The sequence below is a fragment of the Hirsutella rhossiliensis genome (genome assembly GCF_020360975.1).
Source record: "Hirsutella rhossiliensis strain HR02 chromosome Unknown scaffold00016, whole genome shotgun sequence".
NCBI classification, from domain to species: domain Eukaryota; kingdom Fungi; phylum Ascomycota; class Sordariomycetes; order Hypocreales; family Ophiocordycipitaceae; genus Hirsutella; species Hirsutella rhossiliensis.
In genome coordinates this window covers 462,695-482,849 of record NW_025408682.1, presented here as the reverse complement: position 1 = coordinate 482,849, position 20,155 = coordinate 462,695, and the positions used below count along the sequence as shown (strand labels likewise).

Sequence of the window (20,155 nt, the reverse complement as noted above, 5' to 3'; positions counted from 1 at the left end):
TCCAGCCAACAAGGTGGAATGAAGTGAAGCCGGGCTGAGAGAGCGAGAGCAAAGGGGGCTACGGGAGCTGGGAGACGGGTACATGCAGCGAGGTACCACGCAGCTGCTGGGATAGCTGACGAAGCCAAGGAGCGTGTACCTTTTTGCCGTGAAGATGGTGGGCGAGGTACGATAAAGCAAACGGAATCGGCGATGGAGTGTGCTCCGTGATCCAGAAGAACCTGCTCTCGAGTATCTTTTCGTCGGACCCTGGTACCCTCAGCTGTGGGCATGCGGTCCAGGTACCGAGCCCTCGTTACCTCATCCCCAGGCGGGGGCCGGAACTTCCAGCGAGCCGCGCCCAAGGCACGTGAGGACGCTGTTTCACTTTCTCAGCTGCCACGGTTACGGCTGACTGTGGGCCCAATTCGCCGTTGCAAATGGTCCTCAGTTCGTCCGATGCGCCTGGCGACGTTGCAGATTGTCTGCAATTGGCAGACGAAGCCCGTGCCGCTCGGGCAATCGCATGTCGCAATTGATTGGAGCCGCTGTGGACAAACCTCGCCTCGGCACTGACTCCAGGCACGCTGTTGAATCTGCACTCGCCGCGACGGCCCTGAAGCTGACGCGAGCCTCATGGCGCCAAGAAGCTGAGTGTCGAAGGGTGAGAACCTGAACCGAGGCTGTTCGCCATGAAACGAGAGACAGAGGGCCTCGGTTCATTAAGAGAGGCGTCTTGTCACGAACCGCCGGTAGAAGTAAACCTTGGGCAACCTCAGACAAGACCATGAGCATATCCTGGACCAGAATACTCTTAGCCACGCCGACTACTCCAACGTGCACGTTGGGATGCATGGAGCTCAACACCGCCAACCAGACTGCATTGGCGCGCCTTTACGGATACTTCCCTAAGAGCTCCCTCTCTCGATGGAGGCGCGGTCCGAGGCCGGCGACGGCTGACTAAGCTAAGCCTCCCAAAAGTCGCCGGCACCCGAACGGGGTAAGTAAGTAGCCGCCTCGGCAGGCTGTCGCCCCATTTCTCGTACCTAATCTTATCCACACCCAACCGACGCCGCAGCGCGGGACGAGGTCCGTCTCGCACCACTTGCACATCACCAGTTTTTTTCCTTCCTCTCCGCCCAACCTCGCACAGCTCGCCCGTCTTGACACCGCCGTCTCTCGGATCCCGCTACCATGGCCTCGATTGCTCGCTGCCTGCGCACCGGCGCCCCGCCCGCCGTCTTCCGCCTGGCTGCTGCTGCTGCGCCCCGTGCCACTCCCGTTGCCACCCGTTTGCCCGTCCGGAGCTTCTCGACCACGAGGATGGGTACGCTCGCGCTTTCCCCGATTCTCATCCCTTACATTCTCCTCTGTCCCATTCAGGCGTGTCTCGAGGCCGTCGGCAATACTCGAAGACACCGTCGCAACGGCCACCATCATAGCCTCGTGTTCGTTCACCGCTGACTCTCACATTCTCGCCTGCAGGCCTGGCGCGCAAGTACACGAAGGACCACGAATGGGTCGACCTCTCGGCCGACCGCAAGACGGGAATCGTCGGCATATCCGAGTACGCCGCCGAGCAGCTCGGTGACGTTGTCTACGTCGAGCTGCCCGAGGCCGGCGGCTGGATCGAGCAGGGCGACAGCCTCGGCGCCGTCGAGTCGGTCAAGAGCGCCAGCGACATCAACTCGCCCATCCGCTGCAAGGTTAGCCAGGCAAACGTGTTGCTTGAGGAGAAGCCCTCAACCATCAACTCGGTCGCCGAGGACGATAGCCACGGCGGTGGCTGGATCGCCAAAATCGAGGTGGATGAAAAGGGCGCCGAGCAGTTTGACGAGCTCATGGATGCAAAGGAGTACGAGGCATTTACTGCCGAGTAAGATACACTGCGTTTCTTCTTAATTCACATTAAAATGCGAGGCTCGGATGGGCGGCGGCGGGATAGATGCTTGATGAATTCCCTCTTTTCACCACCCTCGGGTTGTGCGCTCAATGCAAGGCGGCAGGGGCGTGTCAGTTCAACCTGGCGACGGGGCGCGGCGGGCAACATGTGTACCATACGTAGCATCTTCTTGAACATGGATGCAGTGTTCTGGGCGGCAGTTCGACTGCGCTCCGTAGTGTCTGTTGGTGGCTTGTGACAGCCTCTAGATGGTCGTGTCTCGTGCCCATTTTTGCTCTCTTTCGCTGCTACGTCCACCCTGATCCACAGGGCACAATGACATGCCTTGGCCACCCTGTGTGTTCATTGCCGAGCTCGCGGCTACTCGGTCGTTTCTGGCGCCGGCCGTGTGGCGTTGATGGAGTCTAGAATCTTGTCGGCCCCCCGGCGTACGAGATCGAGCGCCACGCGCTTGCCAAGCTCTTCGGCGTCCTCGGACGTGGTAATTGACTCGGTCACGTCGGCGTCGACGGCCTCTGTGCCCGCGGTCGACACGACCGTGGCGCGTAGCCGCAGCTTGCCGTCGACCCAGCGCGTCTCGACGCCAATGGGCACGCTACAGCCGCCCTCGAGGGTGCGCATCAGGCTCCTCTCGGCGGCGCAGGCGAGGGCGGCGTCGGGGTCCTGCAGGCGCGCCAGGGCGCGCAGCACGCGCTCGTCGCCGTCGCGGCACTCGACGCCCAGGGCGCCCTGGCCGACGGCGTGGAGGATGCCGCCGTTGTCCATGTCGAGGTACTGCGAGATGTGGTGGCCCAGGTCCATGCGCTGCAGGCCGGCGGCGGCGAGGACAATGGCGGCCATGTCCGGGTCATCGTCGAGCTTGCGGAGGCGCGTCTGGATGTTTCCGCGGACGTCCTTGAAGCGCAGGCGCGGGTGGCGGCGGGCGAGCTGGGCGATGCGGCGCACGCTGCTGGTGCCGATGACGGAGCCGGCGGGCAGGTCATCGAGGCGCGTCCAGCCGTGCTTGTCGGCGAGGGCCTTTTTGATGACGAGGGTGTCGCGGGGGTCGTCGCGCTTGGTGACGCAGCCGAGGACGCAGCCAGCGGGCAGGGTGGTGGGCATGTCCTTGAGGGAGTGGACGACGAGGTCGAGGTGGCCGGCGACGAGCTGGTCCTCGAGCTGCGAGGTCCACAGGCCCTTGCCGCCAAAGTTGTACAGGGCCGTGGTCTGGTCGCGGTCGCCCGTCGTCGTCATGCTGTGGATGGGGAAGCGATGCGTCGGGAAGAGGGCCTCGAGGGCCTCGACGACGATTTGCGTCTGTGCGAGGGCCAGCGGCGACTTGCGCGTGCCCACGTTGATGACGCGCTCGTCATGGGCCGGTGCCTCTGCCATTTCGTTGTCGCTATATCTCGTCCCGCCTGTGCGTCTTAGGGCGAGGCCTGCGGGCGGAAGAGCAAGGAACGGCGTGGTAGAGGAGCTTGGCGGTGCCGGGTCGTCGTCGCAATTATTAGGGAGGGAAAAGCTGCTGCTTCTAGAGGGGCAGCAGGCAGCTAGAGCCGCGGAGCTCCACAGAAAGGGAGAAGAGGTGTCTTGGCCATTGCAGGCTAGCGTGGCCGTAATTACGGGGTACATAAGCTAGGTAGGAGCGTGAACACGATTTGTAAGCATGGCTGGCATCGTCACTAATTACCAAATTGCCTCAGTTTGTCCAAGTCAAGCCTTGCAAGTCCTGTCCTACGCCATGCCAGCACGGATCGCCTCAATCTCGGAGCCTGAACTCGTGAGATGCTGAAGAAATCCCTTGCCTGGATGAAGCTGTCGAATCGTTGATAATAGCTTGTACTCGGCGTGGCAGAGGCAACGGAAAGATTCGTTTCGAAAACGTGCAAATCCCCACAAGGCTAGAGCTGCATGGGTTGACCAACGACCAAAGACGAACCAAGTTCGAGCCTGGCCGGGCGTCATGGCCAGCACCTTGCCATGTGCGGTGGCCGACTCCGATAACACGGCATACCGTTCTGTTGCAGCCCTCCAAGACCAAGATCCTGTCCACGATTCCACACTGCAAGGCCAAAATGGCCATCGCCGCAATTTCCTGTCTCCCGTGACAGTGGGCTGACGCGGACCCTGTTCCCTGGTGGCATGACTTCGGTTTGGCCGAGCCACAGTCTGGTAGCAAGCTCGTGCGCCTCGAGCACAGGTGATACCGTTGAATGTTTGCAGACGGGACTTCCTTTCGTCCATCAGCATACATCTCCCAAGTCCAGAGTCGAGCCGCCGAGTATAAAAGTAAAAGCACTGCCACGCCGCTCCGCCTCTCCTTGCCGAGACGGATAAAGGCCTTTGCAGCTCTGTCATCGCGTCCCTTGCTTTCGACCGCCCTCGCTGCTTATATGGTCAAGATGAACTCGCTGCTCATCGCCCTCGCCGCCTTGGCCCTCGCCCAGCCCCAGGTTATCACCCCGGCATCACTGCCGCCACCCCTGTCCCCCGTGTCTGTTGCTACGATCTTGTCGCCCGACCAAGCGCCTGCGCCGCCAAAGCCCTCGGGGCCCATCTGCGAGTGCGGCTACACCTACTGCGCCTCGGTGCTCATGAAGATGAGTACGCTTCCCCTTATCTTCTTCCCGCCTTTCTCATCTTCTGGTCATGGCCACGTTTCAAGCCTCGTCTGCTCCCGTCTGACAACACAACTGGGCTCTAGAGATGCCGTGGAACCAGAAGCAGCTGGCCGAGGCCTACTGCAAGACACCCAACGCGCCCTGCAGCGGCGGAACCCCCGGCACCGACGTCAAGTCGGCGCTGTACCTGTGCCTCTGCAACGACGCGAACCAGGGCGTCGGCAACGAGCTGCACCTGCTCTGCGGCTGCGACAAGTGCTTGGTTATCGAGCCCGACTTCCGTGGCCGGTGCGAATCGCCATGCCACGCCGGGCCGTGTGGCAAGTGAAGGTGTTTCTTGTCTGAGTTGGCCGCTTGGCCGAGTCTGATCCCTTTCTCTCTTATGGATGGGGAGCTGCAATGTTGGACCAGAGGATGGCGCTCTTAGTCGAGGCTCTGGTCGCCCAAGGTCGGGGTCTGGTGCTGCATCCAAGGCAGAGAGAGGCTTTGGTGGCTGGGGGAGAGAATGCATACCCCGTTAGCCGTCGCGAGAGAATTGAATCAGTTATCCTGATAGCAGCGCCAGGTGAGTGCCTGAAGCGAGCGCCTGTTGAAGACCAGACATATCAAGTGCTTTGAAGGCAGCAACCAGCTTCATCCAGCGTATGATATGTACTTCGTACCTTGAATTGACTTTCACGAAAGGCCGTGTAGTCCCTCGTTGCATGAATCCCGAGATGAAGCCACGTTGTGTCCCATCCAGCTCGAAATCCATGCCGTGGCTTGTCTTTTCTACGTATAAGCGCGATGAGAATGCCAACCGACCAGTATTGTGGTCTCACTAGCCACACACATTTACGTTCTTTACTCTATGAGAATCCCCTTCATTGCAGCGAACCCCCATTTAAAGGAGTTGGAGCAGTTGGTAGGTACAGAACGCTCCATTTATATACAAAGATATTATCTCCTTATATTTATCAAAGCATGCACGAAACAAAACGAAACAGTCACCCGCTGCTTCATGTCGTTTTGTCATAAAACTCCCAACGTCACTTCCTGCTAAGCTGCCCGCGGGCTGCCCCGGGAACCGCCTTGCTCGAGTGGACGTCGGCCAAAAAGGCCGCCGGGTTCTTCTCAATCTTCCGGATGTGGCAGCCCGCCCCAGTGTCCTCTCCGCTGGCCATGAACCCAATGAGGAAGGGTCCCTTGACACAGCCGTAGCTAGCCCACATCCAGCCCCCTGGCCCCCGGGGTTGGGGAGAGCGATTCTGCGAACGGATCGCTAGCGTCTTTTCCGAGCACATTTGCATTTCAATTAGAAAACTCAGGGGCTCAGGTTTGCGATTAACCCTGGGGGCCCTGACTTGCCGGTCGGTGCCTCGTGGATGTGGGTGGCAGTCATGGCCGGGGACTGGTAGTTGCCGCGGAAGTTTGTCGAAGATGATGTTATAGCAGATGACGTTCTCGTACGAGTTGATGGCGAACCGGAAATGGTCGGCCGCGCCTTCGAGATACCTTGTAAGCTTGTTTCCACGGGGCTCCGACAATGATGGCTTCGGTGTGCAAGCCAGCCAATGGAGTTGAGAGTTTTTGGGTTTGACCGTGTCTAGAAGCAGCAGCAACACCGTCGTGATATAGATGGCAGAATCGCGCCGTGACGCCTGGCTGCATCTCTAGAGTCGATAGGTCGTCATAAGCTTACACTTAGTCGCCTACGAGCCAAGCCGGATAGCCACTGAGCCGAGGAATTGCTTGACGCTACTAACCAACATGAAAAGAGCCAAGTAAAATACATGGAAGCCGGGTGGAAGTCAAAGAAAGAGGCCGATAGGAGGCGTCATGCCACGTCTGCTAACCGGCGTCAACCAGGCGTGCCCTATCTATTTTCATTTTACGATTAACCTCACTGGCCTACCAAAGTAGGGAACAAAGATTATCACCCAAGCAAACCAGCAAATTGTACGTACATGCCGAGTGGACGCATCTCTACAACCGTCTGATGGATGTACCCAACCTACGCGAGTGAACTTGAACCAGTCTAGAAGGAGCCCTGGCGCCCCCCGGGCCGAAATAGCGCAGGTCGGGGCTGTGTCTGTAAATTCAAAGTCGGCATGTGATGGACCTTGAAGCCATCTTGGATGTCCTTCAACATGCTGCGCGCCTGATGATGCGGCACATGGGCCGAGTTGTGTCCAACTGTTCGTACAATGGCGTACCGCTGCGCAAGCTTTTACATCGCGCCGGATCGTCCGAGGGGGTCGAGAAAATATTTTCGACGTGTATTTCTCTCTCGAATGTGGTTCTCTCGAAGAGAGATGCAAAGAGTGCATATAAAATGCACGAAGGGGAAATTAATGGTAAGTCGTCAGACAGGCAGGGAAAAGTTGTTTAATTCTTTAGAGGGCAATAGTAGTGGCAGAAAGTTAATTGTTGCATGTTCATATTCCCTTCCGTTCCTCTATCGAACGCCTATCTCTATATCTCCATTGCTTTAGTAACAAGGTAGGAAACTCTTTACAGCCGAGATCTCGATGTATGATAGATAACTGGCCTTTTTGCCTCTTCTTTCTAGCCGTTGCCGGCGGTCCCGTCTTCTCTCTCGCTACTTTCATGGGAAGCCATCGCCACCTCTTGGCTCCCTGCAGTCCGTTTTAGCTCTCGGCGCCTCCTTTCTCCTTCTTACACCGCCCCTTAGCTTCTCCTATAGCTCCTCTTGCCAAGGGGTATCTCCGAGAGCTGCAAAATCCGTGCACGATTCGCGACAAGTTTCAAACGCAGGCGTTGACTCTTGATGCCTCGCCTACGATTTACCATTTGGGTTTCCCTTTGCCGTTTAGGGCGGTCAGCGGACGTTTGGGCCATCTGGACTTGGCTTCCTCTCCAGGCGGGTTTTCGAATACATGTAATAGACTGGGTCTACGAGCAATCGGCTACTCTGGTATCCGCTGTATAGAATCTTTTGCTTAGCTCAGAGAGCGAATTAAAGCCGGCGACTTACATGAGGCTAGGTTGACGAATCGAAAGGCGGCACCAAATGACAGGTCAAGGCCAAGCGAGGATAAAGAACGAAATTGATCTCTTGTCGAGCGGGATTTGACCTTGGCAAAGAAGGGGTTTCTTGAAGTAGGCAGTGCGTCTTGGGTTAGATTTTTGGTGTTTCCTCGCCCAAGTCCTCGCCTAAGGAGGGTGGCCATCGGCATTGGGCGTTGGCGGTGGCATATTGTGCATAAAGAGATACAATGCAGTACTAGTACTGTACGTGGCACCTACTTGCACAAAGAATGAGCTTGCTGACTACGCATTGAGGCAAGTAAGGCTCTGGCCCCCACGTGGATTGATGCGCCGCCAAAACGACAGCACCAAGAGCCCCTACCCACCTCCCCACCCTCCAGGGCGTCAGAGCCCCACTCCAGTGTCCATTCAGGCGCCAACGGCGCCTTCATTGGTCTGGAGGAGCTGGTCGGCGGCATCGCGGGGGCTCTGTACGGAGTAATTACAGCCCTAGCCCGAGGTAGGCAGGAGAAGGCGGGCGTAACGTGGACCATGTAACTTACGGATAGTTGACGGCACCTCCCTACTTTGGCCAGAGTGAGCGGCCTGCAGCCAGCAACGGCCTGAACTGCAACCCTCGAGAAAAGCACCCCAACCCACTGTAAAGGTACCTAACCCACTGCACCTAACCCATCGGGGGCCGCAACTAAACCTGTCATTCCTGAGAGGTGAGAGAGGGTGATGGAGCCTGTTGCCAGTCTTTTAGTGAGTAGGCAGTACGCGGTATCCGTACTAATTAGTTAGTAGTAGCATCAACTCGAGTCATCTCCCCTCCTGACGTGGTGAGACATGGGTGGCAGGGGGGCTTGCATGGCGCGCCAAGCCGGCTCTTCAGCGCTCTTCAGCAGTCCTCAGCAGTTCCCAGCACTCTTCAGCACTCTTTAGCACCCTGAACCGCCGCTCGGCCGACAGTGGGAGCGGGGAATCGGTGCCGCGATGGATGGCCATGAAACCCCCACGACGGCCCGTCTCTGGTGATTGATTCCCCCGCATCTCCCCACTTCCTCCCCTCCGCCTTCTCTTCCTCCTCCTCCTCCTCCTCCTCCTCCTCCTCCTCCTCCCCCACTCGTCGTCGAGCCCTCCTCGCCCAGACTTCGCTCCCCATCGTCGGGGTCTGCCTCGTCGCCCTTCCACGAAGCCGACCTCTGCACTCGCGCGCATGCTCCTCCGAGCTGAACTGGCCTGGCCCTCATGACGGGCTGAGCTCCTCCTCGCCATGGCTTCCAACCTCGTGCGCTCGCTCGCTCCCCGCCTCTGCTTCTCGCCCTCGTCTCTGGCCTGCCGCCGTCTTCAAGGTGCTCTCGTCTGCCATGGTTCGGTGCCAAACGCACCCGACCGCTGACCGTCTTAGCTACAAAAAGCTCCCTGCCGCTTCTGAGCTCGAGGCTGCAGTGCCTCGTGCCCGCCGCCGCCCCGAGACCTCGTGCCCGGCTTCGCCATGCCTCGCCCGTCACCTCTCCGCTCCAGCTGTACTCGACAGCCCAGGTGCCGCCCACGACCCCCTACCGCGACCTCTCCGTCGGCGTCCCCAGTGAAATCTTCCCCGGCGAGCGCCGTGTCGCCCTGACCCCCGCCAACGTGGCCCTCTTGCTCAAAAAGGGCTTTGCCAAAGTCCTCGTCCAGCGCGGCGCCGGCGCAGCTGCCGACTTTCCCAATGAGGCCTATCAACAGGCTGGCGCCACTCTGGTAGACGACGCTGCCGCTGTCTGGTCCCAATCTCACGTCGTGCTCAAAGTGCGCGGCCCGTCCGTCGATGAGGTCACCTTGATCCAGAACCACCAGACCGTCATCTCCTTTCTGCAGCCCGCCCAGAACAAGGACCTCGTGCGACGCATCGCCGAGAAACAGGCCACGTCCTTTGCCATGGACATGATCCCCCGCATCTCGCGCGCCCAGGTCTTTGACGCCCTGAGCAGCATGGCAAACATTGCCGGCTACAAGGCCGTCCTCGAGGCCTCCAACGTCTTTGGCAGGTTTCTCACCGGCCAAGTCACGGCCGCCGGCAAGATCCCCCCCTGCAAGGTGCTCGTCATCGGTGCTGGCGTCGCCGGCCTGAGCGCCATTGCCACGGCTCGCCGCATGGGTGCCATTGTCCGCGGCTTCGACACGCGATCCGCCGCGCGGGAACAGGTCCAGTCGCTGGGCGCAGAGTTCATCGAGGTCCATGTCCAGGAGGATGGCTCCGGCGCTGGAGGCTACGCCAAGGAAATGAGCAAGGAGTTCATCGAAGCCGAGATGAAGCTGTTCAAGGACCAGGCCAAAGAAGTCGATATAATCATCACCACGGCCCTCATTCCTGGCAAGCCCGCCCCCAAGCTCATCAAGATGGACATGCTCGACGTCATGAAGCCCGGCAGCGTCATCGTCGACCTGGCCGCCGAGGCCGGCGGCAACTGCGAGGCGACCAAAAAGGGCGAGCTGGCCGTTTACAACGACGTCAAGGTCATTGGTAAGCACCCCCAAACCTGATGCTCTCCAACATCGAGGCTCACGGTAGCTTCAAGGATATACCGATCTGCCGTCTCGACTGCCCACGCAATCGTCGACCCTCTACTCCAACAACATCACAAAGTTCCTTCTCTCCATGGCCCCCAGGGAGAAAGAGTTTGGCATTGATCTATCCGACGAGGTTGTGCGCGGCTCCATTGTCACGCAAGACGGAAATATCGTCCCTCCCGCTCCTCGCCCGACGCCGCCTCCTGCCCCTGCAAAGCCAGCCGCTGGCGAGGTCGCCCCCAAGCCCGTGGCTCTCACCCCTTGGCAGAAAAAGTCTCGCGAGGTGGCAGCCGTCACGACCGGCCTGGGCAGCGTCCTGGCCCTGGGCAAGTTCACCGGGCCACTCTTCATGTCCAATGCTTTTACCTTTGCGCTCGCCAGCTTGATTGGATACCGCGTCGTCTGGGGCGTGGTCCCCGCCTTGCACTCCCCTCTGATGAGCGTCACAAACGCAATCTCCGGCATGGTCGGCGTCGGAGGGCTCTTTGTCCTCGGCGGCGGTTACCTGCCGGAAACTATCCCGCAGATGTTCGGGGCCGTGAGCGTCTTGTTGGCTTTTGTCAATGTCGGCGGCGGTTTCGTCATTACAAAGAGAATGCTCGACATGTTTAAGCGTGAGATTTGAGCCGAGGTCCCGACGGTATTGGAAATGCTGACAGCTCGCAGGACCGACTGACCCCCCCGAGTACCCGTGGCTGTATGGCATCCCCGCCGTCTTGTTTGGCGGCGGATTCATCGCGGCCGCCGCGACTGGCACTGCTGGCCTTGTGCAGGCAGGCTACCTCGCCAGTACAGTTCTCTGCATTGGATCTATTTCTGGTCTGGCGTCGCAGACCACGGCGCGGATGGGTAACATGCTGGGCATGTTCGGCGTTGGCACCGGCGTCCTGGCAAGTCTGCTGGCGGCCGGCTTCTCTCCCGAGGTTCTTGCTCAGTTCGGTGGCCTTGCAACCATCGGAGCAGTGGCAGGTATGGCTTGCTTGCGAAAAGGGCGGATCCAGGATGGACACTGACGAGTTGCAGGGCTCCTGATTGGCAAGCGCATCACGCCAACCGACCTCCCACAGACCGTGGCCGCCTTGCACTCCGTCGTCGGTCTGGCGGCTGTCCTGACCAGCATCGGAAGCGTCATGGCGCATATCTCGGACCTGTCGACGTTACACATGGTCACGGCCTACCTCGGTGTCGTAGTCGGTAGGTGGCTCTCTTTGCTCGCCCGAGACGCTGTCCGCGGGTGTCGGCGCAGAATCTTGAGTTGCGACAACTGCTGACACGGACGAGGTGGCATCACGTTTACGGGATCCATCGTTGCCTTCCTCAAACTCGCCGGCCGCGTGTCCTCCCGCCCCAAGATCCTGCCGGGGCGACATGTCATCAACGCGGGCTTGCTGGCTTCCAACGCCGCCACCATGGGAGCCTTCATTACCATGGCCCCGGGCAGCCCCATGATTGCCGCCGCGGCGTTGGCGGCCAACACGGCGCTGAGCTTCACCAAGGGGTATACCACCACCGCTGCCATTGGAGGAGCAGACATGCGTAAGCCCGGAGCCCGTGCCTCGAAGCCGAGAGATGAACTGTATCTAACAATGGACAGCCGTCGTAATCACCGTCTTGAACGCCTACAGCGGATTTGCACTCGTCGCCGAAGGCTTTATGCTCGATAACCCGCTCCTCACGTCGGTGGGGGCCCTGATTGGAGTTTCCGGCTCCATCCTGTCGTACATTATGTGCGTCGCTATGAACCGGTCGCTGACAAACGTGCTCTTTGGCGGCCTGTCGACTCCCACGGCCGTCCAGGAGTACAAGCCCGAGGGCCAGGTGACGCAGACGTCGGTCGAGGACCTGGCCGAGGCCCTGCTCAGCGCCGAATCCGTCATTCTCGTCGTGGGCTACGGAATGGCTGTGGCCAAGGCGCAGTACGCCATCTCGAGCATCGTGTCGCTGCTGCGGTCCAGGGGCATCAGGGTGCGGTTCGCCATCCACCCCGTCGCCGGCCGCATGCCGGGCCAGTGCAACGTGCTCCTAGCCGAGGCCAGCGTGCCGTACGACATTGTCCTCGAGATGGACGAGATCAACGACGACTTTCCGGATACGGACCTGACGGTGGTGATTGGCGCCAACGACACCGTCAACCCGATTGCGCTGGAAAAGGGGAGCGCGATCGAGGGCATGCCGGTGCTGCACGCCTGGAAGAGCAAGCAGGTCGTCGTCATGAAGCGGAGTCTGGCGAGCGGCTACGGTAGGCGGATGCTTCCTCCCCGTGCGGGTGAAGAGTGATGATTTCTGACCTGAGCGCAGCCGACGTGCCGAACCCCATGTTTTACATGCCAAACGCCCGAATGCTTTTTGGAGACGCGCGAACGAGTTGCGAAGGTATGTCTTTGTAAACGAGGGGGTGGAGTTTCAATCACGACTTGCTAACGGCCGCACAGCGATGAAGACTGCGGTGGAGGCAAAGCTGCAGTAGAATTTAGCATTGAAACATAGCATTGTCGATTGCCTTCACACGAGCGTTGCATCTGCTTGAGAGAGGACCATGACAAAGCTGGCCATTTGGCGAGTTGCGGCCGCGCATTAGATGAGTTGGGTGCATCTGGTCTTGGGGACTTTTCTTCGGCATGCGGCTTTGGCCGATATATCTAAGGGCCCGCAATATAACCAATATACGCAGACGTAGTGATCCGATGTCTGACGAAGTGCCAGGACAGGGAGCACAGGCAGAGGGGTTGCGCACACATTCAATGCGGTCGGACAATGCTGCTGGCAGATGGAGAGAAAAAGACACTCTACTTCCCGTAATCAAGCCTTCATATGTACAGCGGAGCACCACGGCCCCCGGATATTCCCTCCTTTCTGTCGGTAAAGAACTCTTCATGTCCGCTGGGCAGCCACGGGCTCCCACGCCTTGATCTTGGGCTTTGTCCTGCACGAAATCCTGGGTTAGCATGGCAGTCAAGCATGGGGGTCTCGGCATGCCCCTGTCTGTCCTTGTCAGCCTGGAGACTCACGTGCTATACGTCTTGAAGGCGCCGCGCGTCTGGGTGTAGTTTGGGATGGCGACGGGCTTCTCAAAGGGGCGGGTGCCGGTGACGAGAAGGGGGTCCTCGGCGGGCGGGCGGTCGACCATGTAGCTCATCCAGGCGTGCCAGCCGGGCTCTATCTGGGCGGCGTCATAGTCGTGCTGGGAGAACTCGACCCAGCGCGTGCGCAGAGGCAGCTCCTCGTTGTTCTCGAAAAACTTGTTGCCCGCACGGTCCTGTCCCACGAGCCGGCCGTGCTTGGTGTCGCCTGTGAGCAGGGCGCGTCAGTCCCAGCAGCTTGGTTCTGGAGGCGTTCGATGGGCGGGTGTCGTCGGCATTGACGGGGGTTGTTTTCTCACGTACCGATATACTGAAGGACGGCGCATTGGCGGTCAGCCAAGGCTGCTATTCATACCGTCGTGTCCGCGGTCACGGTAGCGGCTGAGGAGGCAAGCGATCACGTACCAGCATCTGTCGAAAGTAATCCTGTTGGAGGGGGAAAGGAGACGGTTAGCGAGGCGCCTCCGGGCGATGCAGGGCGGCGGTGTCGATGGCGTACCTTGATCCCGACCTTCCGCAGGTTGTTCAGCGTCCGCGAAATGGTCGACATGGCGGGCGACGGTGAGGCAACTCGGCTTAACGAGCTGGCAATGACGCGAGAGGTGGTGGTTCAAGACTGATTGAGCGAGGGAACAGAGAGCCGGCAATTCCTCGGCAGCGGGAGAGCTATCGATATGCCGGTCACGCAGCCAACTTCAAGCTCTACCTTAGCTTCCTTAAGAAGTAATTCATTTCGTACAAGAGCAAGCAATCCCCCCCGACACCCATCGTCCAAAAATCCCGCCATGCTCTGCGACAGCAGCCTCGAGACGCAGAGCCGGTAGCCGTCGGATCCAGACAAGGGAGGCACGAAAGGAATCGAGGTTATCAAGGGGACTTGGCGAGATGCTCGCCCGGCGCTGCACTCTGACCTGCGCCGCCGTCGGCAGAGCGCTCAGGCCAGTTCCGAGCGTCAAGTCGGCCTCGTCCTCAGTGCGCGTCACCTGCAGGCGATACACGGCATCGGCAGGCGGCGGAGGTGCCTCGGCCCCGGCCAGCCCGGGCAACGGTGCGGGGGCCCTGGCGCCGATTGTGAGCGAGCTGGACCGCCTGGCGCCCAGCTTCGACGTCGACCACGAGAGCATCCGAATTCTCCAGACGCCGGCCGAATTTTACGAGACGCTCAAGGTGAGACGAAATCTCCCGGGGCGGGACGCGGAGTCGATTGCTGCGGGGGCACGATGCAGACAACTTGCCAAGACGGGGGGGGGGACTGACCAACTCGGGCGCCCGACGACTAGGAACGCATACGCAATGCCAAGCGGCGCATCTTCCTTTCGACGCTGTACATTGGAAAGTCAGAGCGCGAGTTGCTCGAGACGCTGCGCGACGCTCTGCGGCGCAACCCGGAGCTGCGGCTTAGCGTGCTGACGGACGCTCTCCGGGGTACGCGCGAGGCGCCGCAGCCGTCGTGCGCGTCGCTTCTGGCGCCCCTCGTCGCCGAGTTTGGGGCTGCCCGCGTCGAGGTGCGCATGTATCACACGCCCAACCTGACGGGCCTTCGCAAGCGGCACATGCCCCGGCGCATCAACGAGGGCTGGGGGCTGCAGCACATGAAGCTCTACGGCGTCGACGACGACATAATCCTGTCGGGGTGTGTGATGCCACCTCTCTCTCTCTGCTCCCCTCTCCCTCTTGTGTACGAGGTCTTGCGCCTGGACGGTTGATCGTGGCCGAAGCTCGAATTCTCAGGCTGACGTTTGCGTGATAATCAGGGCCAACCTGTCGACCGACTACTTTACCAACCGCCAGGACCGCTACCACCTCTTCTCCTGCAAGCACGTCACCGACCACTTCTGGCGCATCCATAGCGCCGTCTGCTCGTGCAGCTTCCTCGTCGAGCCCTCGACTACCGACGCAGCCGGCTTCACCCTCGCCTGGCCCGCCGCCAACGCGGGGCCCTCGCCGCTGCGCGATCCGCAGGCCTTTGTCGCGAGCTCGACGGCCCTGCTGTGCGGCCTGCTGTCTCCCCATGGTGGTGACGGGCAAGGAGGCGGCGGCGGCAAAAGAGCGCCCCCGGGCCCTCTCGCCGACACGCGCGTGTACGTGCTTGGGCAAATGTCGCAGCTCCTCCGCCCCAACACGTCGACGGAGCTGCCCGCCGTCACGCGCGTCCTCGAGATGCTGGCGGCGCCCGCCTACCGCGGCTCGTCGTGGACCTTCACGGCCGGCTACTTCAACCCGGCCGTCTCCCTGACGCGCCTGCTGCTCGCCACGGCGTCGACGCGCAACACCGTCATCACCGCCGCCCCCGAGGCAAACGGCTTCTACCGCTCCCCCGGCGTCTCGGGCCTGCTGCCGGACGCCTACGTGCTGCTGGCCCGGCGCTTCCTCGACGGCGTGCGCCGAGCCGGCCGCGGCGGCGACGACGGCGTCATCCTCAAAGAGTGGCGCCGCGGCACCGTCGGCACGCCCGGCGGCTGGTCGTACCACGCAAAGGGGCTGTGGGTCACCATGCCCGGCGACGCCCACCCGGCCCTCAGCATCATCGGTAGCTCAAACTACACCAAGCGCAGCTACTCGCTCGACCTCGAGGTCGGCGCCCTCGTCGTCACCCGCAGCGACCGCCTCCGCCGCCGCCTGGCCGACGAGCAGCAGTGGCTCCAGCACCACGCGCGCGCCGTGTCCAGGGACGACTTTGCCCGCAACGACCGACGCGTCGGGCTTCACGTGCGCGTCGCCATGTGGATTGTCCGGCTGCTGGGGGGCGCTCTGTAAGATGAAGAATAGAAGCGTGGAAAACGTGTACATGCATACTTTAGAGGGCGATGATGATGGCGGGCGAGCATCTGTCCATCCTCTCTGCAACTTCTCTCAAGATACCCAATATACATGCGAAGTCAAGAGTTGGTCAAATATCTGGCTCGGCCAAGCAATTTGTCTGGCCAGTTTGCTCCTATTGGAGAGGTCCCAGCACTTTTCGACAGGTATTTGGTACAAATAGCTATACATGACATCTAAGACATAGCTGCTGGTCTCGGTGAAGCCCAGCGAGCAGGCTTACTGCCACAAAACCCTCTCACCCATCGCCGGGGCGGGCTGCACCAGGCCATTGACGACGACGCTGCTCACGAGGTCGCTCTGATGGCGCCGCAGCAGCTCCTCGAGCACGCCCCGCTCCATGATGACCCTGCCCGTCTGGAGCAGGTCCTTGACGTCCACGTCGTCCATGTCGAGCGCCATACCCTCGGACGGCACTAGCTCCATGGCCTCGAAGAGCAGGTCGCGGCGCTTGCTGGTGACAAACAGGGTGCGGCCGTAGTCCCGTCCGAGGCACAGCCGGTCCATGAGACCCTTCATGTATTTCTCGAGGTACGCCTCGCGCAGGCCGTCCTTGAGATGCAATTTGTCGGCGGCCATGAGAAAGTCCCGGGGCGGGTTCAGCTCCATGCCGTTGCTGCAGATTATGAGCTCGCCCTGGCGGTAGCGGTGGCTCAGGGCGGTGCGCCAGGCCTTGTCGTAGACCTTGCGGTTGAGTTTTGAGCTAAAGTCGCGCGGGCGGGGTCCGAAGCTCTTGCCGCCGCCACGCAACAGCGGGCTCTGTTTGTCGCCGCGGCGGGCGCGGCCGGTGCCCTTTTGCGCGTACATCTTGCGGTGGGAGCCGTGCACCTCCCAGCGCGTCTTGGACGAGGCGGAGCCCTGGCGCGTCTTGTCGCCCTCGTAGACGACGGCGTGGTGGAGGATGTCGCGCCGGAGGGGGAGGTAGAGGTGTTGGACTGACCACCGCTCGAGGTGGAGAGGCTCGAGGGAAGGGAAATTGTGGATGGTGACGGGCACGGTCGAGACTGGAAGTTGGGGAGTGCCACGTCAGCGCTGAGCCGGAATCGGGAGAGGCAGAGATGGGCCGCCTACCTGGGTTCCACGACTGCACCACGGAAGAGCGCGCCTCGCGCACCGGATGTTCTACCCGTACACGTGTAGGGCGCTTGACCTGTGCAGTGGCAAGGGGCACCGATACGGGCGTGGAGACGGCCATTTCGTTCATGAAGTTGGACGTCTGCGGTTGTCCATGTCAGCCTCCGGGCCCGAGTTTGCCCGCGGCAGCAGGATTCGACTCACCAGTGCCGCCGAGGCCCTGATGGCCGCCATGGCCTCGCTGAGAAAGCCGAGGCTGAGGCTCCTTGACGCCATGACGGAGTCGACTAGGCCACGTCGGGGCCGCTCCGACTCGGGGATGGGAGGGGAATCAGCGAGGCCAGAGAGAGCGTGTGTGCCGCGGCGAATCGGTGGATGAGGAATTGAAACTGGCCGACACTGGAGTGACGATGAAGTTGCGTGGTGGTTTGTCGAAAATTGTACGGGGCGGCTTCCCACTTGTTCCGCGCCGCGCCGGGGACCCGCCTGCGTTTTGCTCCGCCGACGTGGTCCGTCCGGTACAGGATGAGGGCCACGTGACTCGGCCTATTTTGCCTGGTGTAGCCGGTATGGCGGTATCTGTCAGCTGCCACCAGCCCAGCACCCCCATGGCATATAGTTCAGTTAGGGCCCGCTTCCATGTCATTTGTCGGAGTGTCACTTCACTTTTGTGCCTGCGCAACACAGTGGTGGTTTCCAAACTGTACCTTACCAGCTTGACAGGGTCAATACGCCGCAATGCCCTCATAGAAAAATATGTCTGCGCAGTAAGTACATAAGCCTATATCCAGAACTCTATACCTATATATCGTCTATTTAGTATAACTCTTTTTTGCTTTATTAGTCTGCTGGACATTAAGCGGACTTAGATATGTCGTTGTCGCTAGATATTAAATACCCACGGGTAGGGACCTCTAGGTTCAGCTACTACGTAAGATACCTGGGTTGCCGCCGAATACGCCGTCACAGGAGTAAGCAAAGCTGTAAATTTATGTGCTACGAAGGCTGTGCTTGGAGAGGATTGCAAGCAAGCCAGCAATTCCCCTTATTAATCGTCATCCAAAAGGCTCCTGTTCGCTCCTGTGCATATGATCAAATGGCTCAGACTCTCAGTTAGAGAAAACCCCATCCCCGTTTTTGCTGACCCATAAGAGAGCCAAATTGTCACATTGAGAGTTTCTGCAAGCAGGCGAATGTATGACCAGTCAATTCAATGCTTCCTGGGCAGTCACAACCTGGCCAGCACGCCGGGCAGCGTCAGCAGCCCGAGCAGCCATAGAGCCATCCGTGCGACGCCGGATATCATTGAGATCAAAGGACGCATCAAACATGATGCCATTCAACGTCTTGGCGCGCGAGACGGCGACGTAGGTGAGGCCAGACTGGAAATCGCGATGGGATATATCGGCAACAACCCATTCAAGCGTAGCACCCTGTGCCTTGTGCACAGTGATGCTATATGCAATTGTCAAGGGAAACTGAGTGCGAGAGCAGGGCATACTACCCTTGATGAAGTCCCGCCAGGAGCGAAAGATAGGCTGGACGTTGGCTAGCTCAGGGTCGTCGAAATAAGGGGGGCCGGTATAGCGATCGAAGCGGACCATAATGACAAAGGGATGATGAGCTTGAGGATCCTGTACGTGATCCTCATAGGCAAAGTCATATATGGTCCCCAGTGCACCATTAACAAGGCTAACATCAGTCCAGACGTTCTCAGTCAACATAACTCTTGCCCCAATGCAAATGGGTAACTGGTTATGTAAGTTGCCAGCAGTCATAGAGTCAGCTTCGGCGGCTTTTGGACCGACATTTGTTGCCCGAACCTGTATGCAAGGCACAGCTAGGCGTTCCATATGATCCCTATTGAACTCGCGGACCTGGGCATTCGTTGTGTAGATGCGTACTGCCCCGTCAAAGCACGTAACCTCGGCTAAGGTCAGATTGGCCTGGACGCGGGTGCAGAGCAGCTCCCAGTCTAGGACAGTAGGAGCATTTATACGTAGGCTCTGAAGAGCAGTGCGAAAAGGAGCCTGCTCTTCGCCCTGCTGACGCAACACTTGTCGTAACACAACTGTCTTGTCGAATGCCAGGTAGGCATTGCGGCCATTGATATCAGGTAAAGCCGTGAGCATAGACGTAGTAAAGAGCGGCTTCTCCATAACAGGTGGAAGCTGGTAGAAGTCGCCGAGCGACAAAACGCTACGGCCGCCGAAAAGGTGTCTTGATATTCGGGAAATATTTGTCGGAGGCGGCTATCAATGTAGCCAAAGTACGCAAGCCAATCATTGACTTCTCGTCGATAATGAGGTAGCGGAGGTTGCGTAGCTTTGACTGTAGGTTGGCAATGTCTGTAGGGCCTAGCAACGGCAGCTCCGTTGAAGATTTGGTAAGAGGGAGTCGTAGAAGGAGTGTAGTGTAACGCCGCCAATTGCATTAGCAGCCACACCGGTAGGGGCAGCCCGAGCGAAGCAGGTTGAGATAGCTGCCCAAGACGTGCACAGAGCGCTCTGATCATAAAGGATTTACCTGTGCCACCTTCTCCGTCTACCTGCACAAGGAGCGGTGCCGGGTTTGGCTGTTGAGGGTCGAGAGCCTTCTCAAGATGTCGAGTAAATAGGTCAAACACAGTGCGCTGCTCGACGTTAAGCTGATCAAAGAGGCCATCAGGGACATCATCTTGGTTGTTGCCTAGGGGGTGTGAAGCTTTAAGCTCCTTCCAATAGTCATGCCCCAGAATGGCTAAATCCGGATACTTGCCAATGTAGGGCTGCCAATCGTGAGCAAGGTCAAAATCGCGATTCCCAGTAAGTCAATGTCATCTTCATCTGGACCACGATTTGGAAGCACTGCAGCAAGCTCTTCCCATCCTCAGCCGCAACATCTTCCTCGTTACGCGGTTCTTCCTGGAATTCCTCTTCGACTGGAGGAGGGAGGTCCCCGTAGTAGTCGTCTGGATGAACGTCGTGGACAGCAGAGCAATGGTCGTATGCCCCAGAGAAGGTGTCGAAAAGGGCGCCATCTACCTCTTTGAGTTCCTGAGGGTCGCGATGAGGATGGTGGAGGGTCAACTTGACACGACAAAAGTCCTCGTACTGCTCGTTACCGCGGAGGGCCTTGTACCGAGGGAAATAGCTCAACACACGGTCAGGGGCTCGGCTGTAGTAGTGCCAGGC

The 20,155-nt window shown here is 59.5% G+C and overlaps 9 protein-coding genes across 9 annotated transcripts; 4 read left to right on the top strand and 5 right to left on the bottom strand.

Moving 5' to 3' along the window:
• Positions 1 to 1,173: 1,173 nt before the first annotated feature.
• Positions 1,174 to 1,859, top strand: HRG_10522 (glycine cleavage h-protein; the record flags this gene model as incomplete). The annotated part of the gene is made up of 2 exons (XM_044868993.1): positions 1,174 to 1,306; positions 1,465 to 1,859. The coding sequence occupies 2 exons, from the start codon at positions 1,174 to 1,176 to the stop codon at positions 1,857 to 1,859; spliced, it is 528 nt and encodes a 175-aa protein (XP_044715735.1).
• A 383-nt stretch (positions 1,860 to 2,242) lies between these two features.
• HRG_10521 (porphobilinogen deaminase, dipyromethane cofactor binding domain-containing protein) lies at positions 2,243 to 3,253 on the bottom strand (the record flags this gene model as incomplete). The annotated part of the gene is made up of 1 exon (XM_044868992.1): positions 2,243 to 3,253. The coding sequence occupies one exon, from the start codon at positions 3,251 to 3,253 to the stop codon at positions 2,243 to 2,245; it is 1,011 nt and encodes a 336-aa protein (XP_044715734.1).
• A 1,010-nt stretch (positions 3,254 to 4,263) lies between these two features.
• Positions 4,264 to 4,810, top strand: HRG_10520 (uncharacterized protein; the record flags this gene model as incomplete). The annotated part of the gene is made up of 2 exons (XM_044868991.1): positions 4,264 to 4,465; positions 4,566 to 4,810. 2 exons carry the CDS (start codon positions 4,264 to 4,266, stop codon positions 4,808 to 4,810), a joined length of 447 nt encoding a protein of 148 aa, XP_044715733.1.
• Positions 4,811 to 5,510: 700 nt separating this feature from the next.
• On the bottom strand, positions 5,511 to 5,863 carry HRG_10519 (uncharacterized protein; the record flags this gene model as incomplete). Its single annotated transcript, XM_044868990.1, has 2 exons — positions 5,511 to 5,729; positions 5,804 to 5,863. The coding sequence occupies 2 exons, from the start codon at positions 5,861 to 5,863 to the stop codon at positions 5,511 to 5,513; spliced, it is 279 nt and encodes a 92-aa protein (XP_044715732.1).
• Positions 5,864 to 8,728: 2,865 nt separating this feature from the next.
• HRG_10518 (NAD(P) transhydrogenase beta subunit domain-containing protein) lies at positions 8,729 to 12,475 on the top strand (the record flags this gene model as incomplete). The annotated part of the gene is made up of 9 exons (XM_044868989.1): positions 8,729 to 8,807; positions 8,864 to 9,961; positions 10,017 to 10,622; positions 10,675 to 10,977; positions 11,032 to 11,202; positions 11,290 to 11,544; positions 11,603 to 12,247; positions 12,307 to 12,381; positions 12,441 to 12,475. The coding sequence occupies 9 exons, from the start codon at positions 8,729 to 8,731 to the stop codon at positions 12,473 to 12,475; spliced, it is 3,267 nt and encodes a 1,088-aa protein (XP_044715731.1).
• Positions 12,476 to 12,879: 404 nt separating this feature from the next.
• Positions 12,880 to 13,638, bottom strand: HRG_10517 (NADH ubiquinone oxidoreductase subunit NDUFA12 domain-containing protein; the record flags this gene model as incomplete). The annotated part of the gene is made up of 5 exons (XM_044868988.1): positions 12,880 to 12,931; positions 13,017 to 13,296; positions 13,392 to 13,398; positions 13,494 to 13,514; positions 13,600 to 13,638. The coding sequence occupies 5 exons, from the start codon at positions 13,636 to 13,638 to the stop codon at positions 12,880 to 12,882; spliced, it is 399 nt and encodes a 132-aa protein (XP_044715730.1).
• A 235-nt stretch (positions 13,639 to 13,873) lies between these two features.
• On the top strand, positions 13,874 to 15,845 carry HRG_10516 (PLD-like domain-containing protein; the record flags this gene model as incomplete). The annotated part of the gene is made up of 4 exons (XM_044868987.1): positions 13,874 to 13,908; positions 14,018 to 14,255; positions 14,369 to 14,721; positions 14,843 to 15,845. 4 exons carry the CDS (start codon positions 13,874 to 13,876, stop codon positions 15,843 to 15,845), a joined length of 1,629 nt encoding a protein of 542 aa, XP_044715729.1.
• A 282-nt stretch (positions 15,846 to 16,127) lies between these two features.
• Positions 16,128 to 17,258, bottom strand: HRG_10515 (ribosomal protein l4/L1 family domain-containing protein; the record flags this gene model as incomplete). The annotated part of the gene is made up of 3 exons (XM_044868986.1): positions 16,128 to 16,912; positions 16,980 to 17,124; positions 17,187 to 17,258. 3 exons carry the CDS (start codon positions 17,256 to 17,258, stop codon positions 16,128 to 16,130), a joined length of 1,002 nt encoding a protein of 333 aa, XP_044715728.1.
• Positions 17,259 to 18,187: 929 nt separating this feature from the next.
• HRG_10514 (uncharacterized protein) lies at positions 18,188 to 19,141 on the bottom strand (the record flags this gene model as incomplete). Its single annotated transcript, XM_044868985.1, has 4 exons — positions 18,188 to 18,520; positions 18,584 to 18,733; positions 18,791 to 18,805; positions 18,860 to 19,141. 4 exons carry the CDS (start codon positions 19,139 to 19,141, stop codon positions 18,188 to 18,190), a joined length of 780 nt encoding a protein of 259 aa, XP_044715727.1.
• Between the last annotated feature and the right edge of the window lie 1,014 nt (positions 19,142 to 20,155).